Raw genomic sequence first — 13,481 nt, forward strand, 5'->3', positions numbered from 1 at the left:
CATTTTTTCCCTGCAAAAATCGTCCAAATGCCTCTCTCTTCTCTTTCACTAATACTCTTACTTCTTCATCCCACCACTCACTACCCTTTCTAATCAACCCACCTCCCACTCTTCTCATGCCACAAGCATCTTTTGCGCAATCCATCACTGATTCCCTAAATACATCCCATTCCTCCCCCACTCCCCTTACTTCCATTGTTCTCACCTTTTTCCATTCTGTACTCAGTCTCTCCTGGTACTTCCTCACACAGGTCTCCTTCTCAAGCTCACTTACTCTCACCACCCTCTTCACCCCAACATTCACTCCTCTTTTCTGAAAACCCATACAAATCTTCACCTTAGCCTCCACAAGATAATGATCAGACATCCCTCCAGTTGCACCTCTCAGCACATTAACATCCAAAAGTCTCTCTTTCGCACGCCTGTCAATTAACACGTAATCCAATAACGCTCTCTGGCCATCTCTCCTACTTACATAAGTATGCTTATGTATATCTCGCTTTTTAAACCAGGTATTCCCAATCATCAGTCCTTTTTCAGCACATAAATCTACAAGCTCTTCACCATTTCCATTTACAACACTGAACACCCCATGTATACCAATTATTCCCTCAACTGCCACATTACTCACCTTTGCATTCAAATCACCCATCACTATAACCCGGTCTCGTGCATCAAAACCACTAACACACTCATTCAGCTGCTCCCAAAACACTTGCCTCTCTTGATCTTTCTTCTCATGCCCAGGTGCATATGCACCAATAATCACCCACCTCTCTCCATCAACTTTCAGTTTTACCCATATGAATCGAGAATTTACTTTCTTACACTCTATCACATACTCCCACAACTCCTGTTTCAGGAGTATTGCTACTCCTTCCCTTGCTCTTGTCCTCTCACTAACCCCTGACTTTACTCCCCAGACATTCCCAAACCACTCTTCCCCTTTACCCTTGAGCTTCGTTTCACTCAGAGCCAAAACATCCAGGTTCCTTTCCTCAAACATACTACCTATCTCTCCTTTTTTCACATCTTGGTTACATCCACACACATTTAGGCACCCCAGTCTGAGCCTTCGAGGAGGATGAGCACTCCCCGCGTGACTCCTTCTTCTGTTTCCCATTTTTAGAAAGTTAATACAAGGAGGGGTGGATTTCTGGCCCCCGGCTCCCGTCCCCTCTATATATTTTTTTTCTTTGTGCTTTGTCGCTGTCTCCCACGTTTGCGAGGTAGCGCAAGGAAACAGACGAAAGAAATGGCCCAACCCACCCCCATACACATGTATATACATACGTCCACACATGCAAATACACAGCTTTCCATGGTTTACCCCAGATGCTTCACATGCCTTGATTCAATCCACTGACAGCACGTCAACCCCGGTATACCACATCGCTCCAATTCACTCTATTCCTTGCCCTCCTTTCACCCTCCTGCATGTTCAGGCCCCGATTACACAAAATCTTTCTCACTCCATCTTTCCACCTCCAATTTGGTCTCCCTCTTCTCCTCGTTCCCTCCACCTCCGACATATATATCCTCTTGGTCAATCTTTCCTCACTCATTCTCTCCATGTGCCCAAACCATTTCAAAATACCCTCTTCTGCTCTCTCAACCACGCTCTTTTTATTTCCACACATCTCTCTTACCCCTACGTTACTTACTCGATCAAACCACCTCACACCACACATTGTCCTCAAACATCTCATTTCCAGCACATCCATCCTCCTGCGCACCACTCTATCCATAGCCCACGCCTCGCAACCATACAACATTGTTGGAACCACTATTCCTTCAAACATACCCATTTTTGCTTTCCGAGATAATGTTCTCGAATTCCACACATTCTTCAAGGCTCCCAGAATTTTCGCCCCCTCCCCCACCCTATGATCCACTTCCGCTTCCATGGTTCCATCCGCTGCCAGATCCACTCCCAGATATGTAAAACACTTCACTTTCTCCAGTTTTTCTCCAATCAAACTCACCTCCCAATTGAATTGACCCTCAACCCTACTGTACCTAATAACCTTGCTCTTATTCACATTTATTCTTAACTTTCTTCTTTCACACACTTTACCAAACTCCGTCACCAGCTTCTGCAGTTTCTCACATGAATCAGCCACCAGCGCTGTATCATCAGCGAACAACAACTGGCTCACTTCCCAAGCTCTCTCATCCCCAACAGACTTCATACTTGCCCCTCTTTCCAAAACTCTTGCATTCACCTCCCTAACAACCCCATCCATAAACAAATTAAACAACCATGGAGACATCACACACCCATGCCGCAAACCTACATTCACTGAGAACCAATCACTTTCCTCTCTTCCTACACGTACACAGGCCTTACATCCTCGATAAAAACTTTTCACTGCTTCTAACAACTTGCATCCCACACCATATATTCTTAATACCTTCCACAGAGCATCTCTATCAACTCTATCATATGCCTTCTCCAGATCCATAAATGCTACATACAAATCCATTTGCTTTTCTAAGTATTTCTCACATACATTCTTCAAAGCAAACACCTGATCCACACATCCTCTACCACTTCTGAAACCATATATATATATATACATATGTATGTGTATGTATATGTTGATATGTATATCTACGTGCATGTGCATGTATGTATATATGTTCTATATATGGGTGGATCAGTCTTTCTTCATCTGTTTCCTGATTCTACCTTACTGACATGGGAAGTGGCAATCAAGTATGATTAAAAAAATTTCTATCTTTTTATCTGTATCTTCAGTGCCTCACTGCATCATCATCATCATCATCATCATCATCAAAGATACATAGAAAACATATTTCTGAATAATGCAAGAGAGGCATGTAAGGACAAGGAGACTTTTGCTATGGCCAACACTTTGATGGGAGTTACCACAGGGAATTGGCATCCGAGATACAGATAGACAGATAGGTGGAATATATTTTCTTTTTTTCACTGTTTTTAACATTTACCATTACCCTCATATATTTAGTCTGATCCCTTTTTTCTATAGAACCAAGGCATATGCATTTTTTTAATTCTGCTTCATAAGATTTCCAGGAATGAAGCCCTCACAGATGCAGAGTGTTTCCAGTGTTGAAACTGAATTCCGTACTTTTTTATGTTTTTCCGTTAGAAGTATGGTAAATTTTAACTACTCACAGTTCAGGAACTGCAAGTTAAAGCTTGTAGCCAAGTGGAGTTGGTAATGCAATATAATATTTACTGTGATACTTTAGGGTAGGTCTGCCATATTAAGTCTCCAAGGGAGCAGTCTTATCTTGTTTGGAAGTTTACCCACTTGTAGTGGATTGCTTGGAAGTTCACCCACTTGTAGTGGAAAACTGTAAAAGATGTTATTTTGATTTCAAGCATTTTTATTCATTACTAAAACTGAATTCATTACCAACAACTCCAGCAACATCAACCACAGCCACCCTAGTACCAGTTGGAATCACAGCAACCCCAGCAGCAACCACAGGAACCTCAGCAACCCCAGCACCAACCACAACACTTTTAATAATACCAACACTTGTGCCATAGTAATATGGTATATGTGTATATATAAATGCAAAAAACATTTGTTTACAGTTTACTATTGATTTATCATTGTTCTTAGACATTTACCATTTCTCCACTTTATTCTGCCTGACCCAAGAACCTAACCCCCTCAGTTCCCATTGAACTAAAATATTTGCACTTATAAATCCTGCATCTGAAAGGTTTTCCAGAAATGAAGCCCATATGATTTCTGAGTGCTTTCTGTACTAAAACTGATCTTATTACTTTTGTAATTTGTTGGGTCATAGAACAAAGGTAGAAATGATAACTCAAATCCCATGAGATGCAAGTCAAAGTTTGTAGCCAAGTGGATTGATGGTGCAATATTCTTTGTGGTACATAAGAGTAAATTTGCCATATTCTTTCTCCAAAGGAGCAGTCTTATCTTGCTTGGGAGGTTGATCTGTGCACTAAAGTTGACAAATGTAAAAGATGTTAGTTTTATTTCATTTGGTTTTAAATGTTACTGAAACTGAATACATTACATCTCTAATTGATTGTACCATAGTAAAACTAAATTAACTACTCACAGCCTATGAGATGCAAGTTAAATCTTGTAGCCAAGTTGAGTCAATGATGCAGTGTTCACTATGGTACTTCAAAGTAATTGTGTATGTTAAGGAGTAGTCCTATCTATGATTTCACGCAAATCTTATTGTTTATGCTTTTATTTTCAGGTTGATGCAGACGACCTTGAATCTCGCTATGCTTATGTTCAAGTTACCCATGTTTCTCCATACTTCCCAGAGGAGGAGCGAGCTAATCGTCAGACTGAATTTGACCGTAACAACAACATAAACACTTTCATGTTTGAAACACCATTTACCCAAGGAGGCAAAGCGCATGGCAAGTTGGAGGAGCAGTGGAAGCGGCGAGTTATCCTCAAGACAAATTATTCATTTCCTTATGTAAAGAAGAGAATCCAAATAATTGACACAGAGGTAAGGAGTCTGTACAGTTAATGTGGCAGCTGAAGCTACTACTGTATTTCTCTTGTAAAAGGTGGGAACAAAAATTTTTCTCATTAATATTTGGTAAAGAAAAGCAGCAGCTGAAGATTGATCAACTTTTGATTTACAGGATCCCACTTTTATGTTAAGTGCTTAGGCCTAAAACCTGTTACTTTTTGATTAAATTTCTTATTTTTTTGTCATAACATTGCAAAAGAATATCCAATAATATAACCATATTGTATAATTACCTTTAGTTGATACCCATCTCTCTCTTCTATTTATTTCATTTCTACAATGTATCTTGGCATTCTCCAAGGTAATAGGGAGTAAATTAATTAGAGGTCTTCATGTAATACTGAATTAACTACAAATAACTTGGAAAATAACACTAAGCTTGTCTAATTCAGCTGATTAAATTGTTCTCAGACTCATGTAGAAAGCTTTATTCTACAATACATGTCCCTTACAGAATTCAGCTGAGAACAGTAATCCCCTTGGAATAATAATAAGGCAGCATCTCACTAATACTTTGGGGTTTACCAGCCATCTGCTGCTAGAGTTGCAGTCACCTTATGTGAGCTACTGGTCACCACCACTTCCTCTTTAGCCAGTTATCATAAATCTAAAGCTTTGAGACATTCAAAGGAATGTATAGACATTTCCTGCTTCATCTGATATCCATTCATTAGTGCTTACATTGTTTTTAAGGGGGGGAATAAGGAATAGATTTCTTTTTCCATTCAGAGTTTTTTTTTATTTCAAGAACTAGGATCATCGTTGTTTACTTATAGTATGTTTGACCTTTTAATCTTCATTGTTTTCTCCCTTTTTTTCATCTTGACAAAGTTTTTTTGTAAATCATAATTTTGATGTTTCACACTGTAAACCAAATCTAAAGTGCAATGTAATTTCAGTGCAAGCCTTCCAACCCCAAAGGGTATGTAAAACTGGCACCAAGGTGCCAGCTACCCACTTCATTCTTGAGAAAGGTTGACTTTCTACTGAGATGAACTTAATTGGGAATTGAAAGAATCCACTTGGATGGAAGATACAGATGTCATGTAAAATGGAAAAGAGGATTAGGGAGGACATGCACTCTACCCTGGTTATGATTGGACAAGGTTTGAATGACAGCATCGTTGGTGCTGATGTGGGTGACGGCAGTAGAGTACCACATTACACTCTGATTGATATAGGCTGCACTTCCCAAAGACCGTGCAGCTGAGTAGAAAGGAAACTTAGATTGCCAAGTTTTCCAACAAACATGGGGACTTAACGGTTTGATGTAGGTCACTGGAAAGACATTTATCTATTGCAAGGATCCAGAGCAAAGGTCTGATGGGTCTTTTCTAGATGTCTTAGAGGTTTTTCAGGTAGAGAAAAGAACTAAACACACATACAGAATGTATTGACAGTGGTGGGCAAGGACTTGCAGAAGGAACATTAACAGAAGGACTTGAACACATGCAGAAACTCTTGACAGTAACAGGCAGGGAAGTGCAGAAGGAGCAATTTTGGCAGCTGATCGACAGAGAAAGCATGAAGATTGATACAGAGGAACATAAAGCCAGGGTAGTACAAAACAGGTACCCTGAAAATTAAGTAAAGTTGTAGAAAGAATAATATGCACTGTTAGTGATGGAACAATAATGATGGTCTTTGGTCTAGTTGCTGAAAGATTGACAAAAGTACACACCTTACAATACCAATTTCTTGGTATGCAAAAGAGAGATTTTAGAAAATACCAGAGACACAGAGGCTGATAATTCAACAGTGAATGATCTAAATAGAAAGTGGATGGCACAAAAATGAGAAAGATTAGCAAAATAAGGATGATAAGACATAAATCCCTGATTATTTTTGGTTTAGAAGAAGATTGTAAGCAAGATAAGAAAGAAAAACATTAATTAAACAATTATTGGAAGCTATAGAAATGCTAGTTGCAAATTTGGTGATAAAAGAAAGGTGAAGAACAGGTGATTATGATCAAAATGTAAGGGGTTATGGTTACATTTGACTTGGAGTCATAGAGCCAGGAAGTGCTTAGGAAAGCTAAGAAATTTAAAAACAATGTGGAATTTAGGAGGATATTAATCATGTGTGATAGATCAAAGGAAGAGGAAAAGAAGTAATGAATAAAGTCAGAAGATAGAAACCTGGAAATGCCAAATTAGGCAAAATGACAGAGCAACTCTGCTAGCACAGTTGAAAGGGTAGGAGTTTTTGAGAATAGAAATATCAGACTGAAAATAATTTATTCATATGTTGATGGATTGATGATTAATGGTAAATTGCTGGAATTCAAGGACCACATAAGGGAAATGCACATGATAAAATATCACTTGTTTCACCCAGAGAGGTACATGATAGTAAGGCAGGAAAACGGAGGCAAAGGACAGGGAGAATTAGCCCTCTTGATAAGTGACAGGCTTAAGTTTCAAGAAATAGTGGAGGATGGCCCATTGAGACAATACTTAATAGAAGGAGTTTCCATAGTGAAGAGATACATAGTGATGTTGATGTTATATATAATCCTTTAAAATAATGTATAATCCTTTAAAGCATTGCAACCACCCAGAACAAATACACAGTGAGAAATAGTGAAGGATGGACCATTCATACATTACACAATAGGAAGAAAATCTGTGAAGTTGCATGGGTAAACCAGGGAAAGGTCTGTGATACCTGGTTGTGGATAGGGATCTCTGGTTTTGGTGCACTGCCTTGCTAATGCAGGAAATCGTAATCAAATATGAAAAAGAAATCAGTAGGGAGGAAGTGTATAGCGGTGTTGATGCATATTGCTTTAAAAAATACCAGCCATCCACATCAAATGTATAATGGTAACAGTAAAAGACCAATCAGGATGGTATATGGAGCTGTTGAACTGTCACTTCTCAAAAGTGGTAAAGTACTGATAATGGGGGATGTCAGTTATAAAGAGATAAGACTGAGGAAACTTGGGTTCTCATGATAATAGGAAGTCATGGAGGTAGAAGATTTTAGGGTGTACACATGAAAATTTCATATACTCTCAAGTCAGAGAGCACACTTGGGTGGGAGGCACTGATACACCCTTATTGCTAGATATTATCCTCGTACATACTAGCTTCGGTATTGAGATTATATTTGATACAACAACTGGAAAAAGTGATCATTTAATGCTTTAGTTTGGCTACATGGTAAATGAGGACATTAGTAGGGCACAGGTGAGACAAAAAATAAAGAGGAGAGATAATTGTGGAAACTACAAAAACCCCAACAATTTTTATGGTAACACAGATTGAAAAGTGGAATTCAGTAGCAAGGAACCAGGGCTTGATGTTGAAGGGTTCTGTGAAATATGCAATGAAGAGGTAGGAAAATGAATACCTTGTAGTCGTAAACACAGAGGTAATGATATGAAAGAGTAAAGAGTAGTTTAATAAAAGATGGCAAAAAGCAGAGGAGCTTCAAGATTGGCAGTGGCAAAGATATAGATCGCACTTAAGCTAACCAGTGTTTTCACGGTATGAGACAGCATGGAACGAGTATACCAAGGTAAGAAAAGAGATACAAAGAAACTTAGAGAAGAATATTGTGGACAAGCAGGAGAAAATTCCAACTTTTCCATAAACTCCTTTGGAACTGATTTAAAGAGCAGCTAATTAGGCTAAGGGTTTCAGAAGGAAAAATTGTAGAGAATTATGTTAGGAGTTTTGAGAAATTGAATAACAAGTTCAAAAATGTATTCATAACGGAAAACATTATAGTCTCAAAACCAGTGAAATGAATAGAGAGGAGGTTTTAGAAAATACCAAGATTTACAAAAGACTTTATCAGAGTACAGGACTTGAAAGACCTACACCCATACATGGCTCATGATACAGATGAGAGGGTACAGAAGTTTAAAAGAATGTATGACCTCATGCCTCAAATATGGTTGTTTAATTTGTTTATGGATGGGGTGGTTGGGAAGGTAAATGCAAGAGTTTTGAAGAGAGGGGCAAGTATGCAGTCTGTTGGGGATGAGAGGGAATGGGAAACGAGTCAGTTGTTATTTGCCGATGATACACTTTGGTGGCTGATTCGTGTGAAAAACTGCAGAGGTTGGTGACTGACTTTGGAAATGTGTGTGAAAGGAGAAAGTTGAGAGTAAATGTGAATAAGAGCAAGGTTATTAGGTTCAGTAGGGTTAAGGGATAAGCTTATTGGGATGTACGTTTGAATGGAGAAAAATTGGAGGAAGTGAAGTGTTTTAGATACCTGAGAGTGAGCTTAGCAGCAGACGGAACCATGGAAGTGGAAGAGAGTCACAGGATGAGGGAGGGGGTGAAGGTTCTGGGAGTGATGAAGAATGTGTGGAAGGAGAGAACGTTATCTCGGAGAGCAAAAATAGGGATGTTTGAAGGAATAGTAGTTCCGACAATGTTATATGGTTGCGAGGCATGGGCTATAGATAGGGTTGTACGGAGGAGGGTGGATATGTTAGAAATCATATGTTTGAGGACAATATGTGATATGAGGTGGTTTGATCAGGTAAGTAATGTGAGGGTAAGAGAGAGATGTGTGGAAATAAAAAGAGTATGGTTGAGAGAGCAGAAGATGGTGTATTGAAATGGTTTGGACATATGGAGAGAATGAGTGAAGAAAGACTGATGAAGAGGATATATGTCAGAGGTGGAAAGAACAAGGAGAAGTGGGAGACCAAATTGGAGTTGGAAGGATGGAGTGAAAAAGAATTTGAGTGATTGTGGCCTGAACATACAGGAGGGTGAGAGGCGTGCAAGGAATAGAGTGAATTGGAAGGATGTGGTATACTGGGGTCGACTTGCTGTCAGTGGACCGAACCAGGGCATGTGAAGCGTCTGGGGTAAACCATGGAAAGGTCTGTGGGGCCTGGATGTGGAAAAAGAGCTGTGGTTTCGGTGCATTACACATGACAGCTAGAGACTGCATGTGAATGAATGGGGCCTTTTTGTCTGTATTCCTGGCACTGAAGCAGGGGATAGCGATGCTGATTTCCTGTGGGGCTGGTTAGCGACAGGAATGGATGAAGACAAGCAAGAACGAATATGTGCATGTATATGTATGTAATGTCTGTGTATGTGTATGTATATGTATTTATATGTTCATATGTATATGTATGTATATGTGCTTATGTGGGCGTTTATGTATATACACGTTTCTATGGGTGGGTTGGGCCATTCTTCGTCTGTTTCCTTGCACTACCTCGCTAACGCGGGAGACAGCAATTAAGTATGGTATATAATTACATGACAGCTAGAGACTGAGTGTGAACGAATGGGGCCTTTGTTGTCTTTTCCTAGCGCTACCTCGCACACATGAGGGGGTAGGGGGTTGTTATTTCATGTGTGGCGGGGTGGCGATGGGAATGAATAAAGGCAGACTATGAATTTTAGGGAGAATAAAAAGATGTTCTGGAAGGAGGTAAATAAAGTGCGTAAGACAAGGGAGCAAATGGGAACTTCAGTGAAGGGGGCTAATGGGGAGGTGATAACAAGTACTGGTGATGTGAGAAGGAGATGGAGTGAGTATTTTGAAGGTTTGTTGAATGTGTTTGATGATAGAGTGGCAGATATAGGGTGTTTTGGTTGAGGTAGTGTGCAAAGTGAGAGGGTTAGTGAAAGTGATTTGGTAAACAGAGAAGAGGTGGTAAAAGCTTTGCGGAAGATGAAAGCCGGCAAGGCAGCAGGTTTGGAAGGTATTGCAGTGGAATTTATTAAAAAAGGGGGTGACTGTATTGTTGACTGGTTGATAAGGTTATTTAATGTATGTATGATTCATAGTGAGAAGCCTGAGGATTGGCGGAATGCTTCCATAGTGCCATTGTACAAAGGCAAAGGGGATGAGAGTGAGTGTTCAAATTACAGAGGTATAAGCTTGTTGAGTATTCCTGGTAAATTATATGGGAGGTTATTGATTGAGAGGGTGAAGGCATGTACAGAGCATCAGATTGGGGAAGAGCAGTGTGGTTTCAGAAGTGGTAGAGGATGTGTGGATCAGGTGTTTGCTTTGAAGAATGTATGTGAGAAATACTTAGAAAAGTGAATGGATTTGTATGTAGCATTTATGGATCTGGAGAAGACATATGATAGAGTTGACAGAGATGCTCTGTGGAAGGTATTAAGAATTTATGGTGTGGGAGGCAAGTTGTTAGAAGCAGTGAAAAGTTTTTATCGAGGATGTAACGCATGTGTACGTGTAGGAAGAGAGGAAAGTGATTGGTTCTCAGTGAATGTAGGTTTGTGGCAGGGGTGTGTGATGTCTCCATGGTTGTTTAATTTGTTTATGGATGGGGTTGTTAGGGAGGTGAATGCAAGAGTTTTGGAAAGAGGGGCAAGTTTGCAGTCTGTTGTGGATGAGAGAGCTTGGGAAGTGAGTCAGGTGTTGTTCACTGATGATACAGCACTGGTGGCTGATTCATGTGAGAAACTGCAGAAGCTGGTGATTGAGTCTGGTAAAGTGTGTGAGAGAAGAAACTTAAGAGTAAATGTGAATAAGAGCAAGATTATTAGGTACTGTAGGGTTGAGGGTCAAGTCAATTGGGAGGTAAGTTTGAATGGAGAAAAACTGGAGGAAGTAAAGTGTTTTAGATATCTGGGAGTGGATCTGGCAGCGGATGGAACCATGGAAGCGGAAGTGAATCATAGGGTGGGGGAGGGGGCGAAAATTCTGGGAGCCTTGAAGAATGTTTGGAAGTCAAGAACATTATCTTGGAAAGCAAAAATGGGTATGTTTGAAGGAATAAAGGTTCCAACAATGTTGTTTGGTTGCGAGGCGTGGGCTATGGATAGAGTTGTGCACAGGAGGGTGGATGTGCTGGAAATGAGATGTTTGAGGACAATGTGTGGTGTGAGGTGGTTTGATTGAGTAAGTAATGTAAGGGTAAGAGTGATGTGTGGAAATAAAAAGAATGTGGTTGAGAGAGCAGAAGAGGGTGTTTTGAAATGGTGTGGTCACATGGAGAGAATGAGTGAGGAAAGATTGACCAAGAGGATATATGTGTCGGAGGTGGAGGGAACGAGGAGAAGTGGGAGACCAAATTGGAGGTGGAAAGATGGAGTGAAAAAGATTTTGAGTGATCGGGGCCTGAACATGCAGGAGGGTGAAAGGCATGCAAGGAATAGAGTGAATTGGAACGATGTGGTATACCGGGGTCGAGATGCTGTCAATGGATTGAACCAGGGCATGTGAAGCATCTGGGGTAAACCATGGAAAGTTGTGTGGGGCCTGGATGTGGAAAGGGAGCTGTGGTTTTGGTGCATTATTACATGACAGCTAGAGACTGAGTGTGAACGAACGGGGCCTTTTGTTGTCTTTTCCTAGCGCTACCTCGCACACATGAGGGGGGAGGGGGTGTTATTCCATGTGTGGCGGAGTGGCAATGGGATTAAATAAAAGCAGACAGTATGAATTATGTACATGTGTATATATGTATATGTCTGTGTGTGTATATATATGTGTACATTGAGATGTATAGGTATGTATATTTGCGTGTGTGGACGTGTATGTATATAAATGTGTATGTGGGTGGGTTGGGCCATTCTTTCGTCTGTTTCCCTGCGCTACCTCGCTAATGCAGGAGACAGCGACAAAGCACAATAAATAAAATAAATAAATAAAAATAAATAAATACATATACATATAACAGACATACATATATATATATTTTGCTTTGTTTTGTTGCTGTCTCCCGCGTTAGCGAGGTAGCGCAAGGAAACAGACAAAAGAATGGCCCAACCTGCCCACATACACATGTATATACATACATGTCCACACACGCACAACATACATACCTATACATCTCAATGTACACATATATATACACACACAGACTTATACATATATACACATGTACATAATTCAATACTGTCTGCCTTCATTTGTTCCCATCGCCACCTCGCCACACATGGAATAACAACCCCCTCCCCCCTCATGTGTGCGAGGTAGCGCTAGGAAAAACACCAAAGGCCCCATTCGTTCACACTCAGTCTCTAGCTGTCATGTAATAATGCACCAAAACCACAGCTCCCTTTCCACATCCAGGCCCCACACACTTTCCATGGTTTACCCCAGATGCTTCACATGCCCAGGTTCAATCCATTGACTGCACGTCAACCCCGGTATACCACATCGTTCCAATTCACTCTATTGCTTGCACGCCTTTCACCCTCCTTCATGTTCAGGCCCAATCACTCAAAATCTTTTTCACTCCATCTTTCCACCTCCAATTTGTTCTCCCACTTCTCCTCGTTCCCTCCACCTTTGACACATATATCCTCTTGGTCAATCTTTCCCGACTCATTCTCTCCATGTGACCACACCATTTCAAAACACCCTCTTCTGCTCTCTCAGCCACACTCTTTTTATTTCCACACATCTCTCTTTCCCTTACATTACTTACTCGATCAAACCACCTCACACCACATATTGTCCTCAAACATCTCATTTCCAGCACATCCGCCCTCCTGCGCACAACTCTATCCATAGCCCACGCCTCGCAACCATACAACATTGTTGGAACCACTGTTCCTTCAAACATACCCATTTTTGCTTTCCGAGATAATGTTCTCGACTTCCAAACATTCTTCAAGGCTCCCAGAATTTTAACCCCCACCCTATGATTCACTTCCGCTTCCATGGTTCCATCCACTGCCAGATCCACTCCCAGATATCTAAAACACTTCACTTCCTCCAGCTTTTCTCCATTCAAACTTACCTCCCAATTGACTTGACCCTCAACCCTACTGTACCTAATAACCTTGCTCTTATTCACATTTACTCTTAACTTTTTTCTTTCACACACTTTACCAAACTCAGTCACCAGCTTCTGCAGTTTCTCACATGAATCAGCCACCAGCGCTGTATCATCAGCGAACAACAACTGACTCACTTCCCAAGCTCTCTCATCCACAACAGACTGCATACTTGCCCCTCTTTCCAAAACTCTTGCATTCACCTCC

At 40.6% G+C, this 13,481-nt stretch overlaps 1 protein-coding gene across 1 annotated transcript in view; it reads left to right on the forward strand.

The window, feature by feature from the left end:
• Ziz (dedicator of cytokinesis protein Ziz) overlaps window positions 1-13,481 on the forward strand; it is a 526,511-nt gene that overhangs the window by 464,242 nt on the left and 48,788 nt on the right. Inside the window, exon 32 of the mRNA XM_071669140.1 lies at window positions 4,240-4,503. Coding sequence (XP_071525241.1) covers window positions 4,240-4,503 — 264 coding nt within the window. The remainder of the gene's footprint in view (window positions 1-4,239; window positions 4,504-13,481) is intronic.

Source organism: Panulirus ornatus, chromosome 13 (genome assembly GCF_036320965.1).
Source record: "Panulirus ornatus isolate Po-2019 chromosome 13, ASM3632096v1, whole genome shotgun sequence".
Taxonomy (NCBI): Eukaryota; Metazoa; Arthropoda; class Malacostraca; order Decapoda; family Palinuridae; genus Panulirus; species Panulirus ornatus.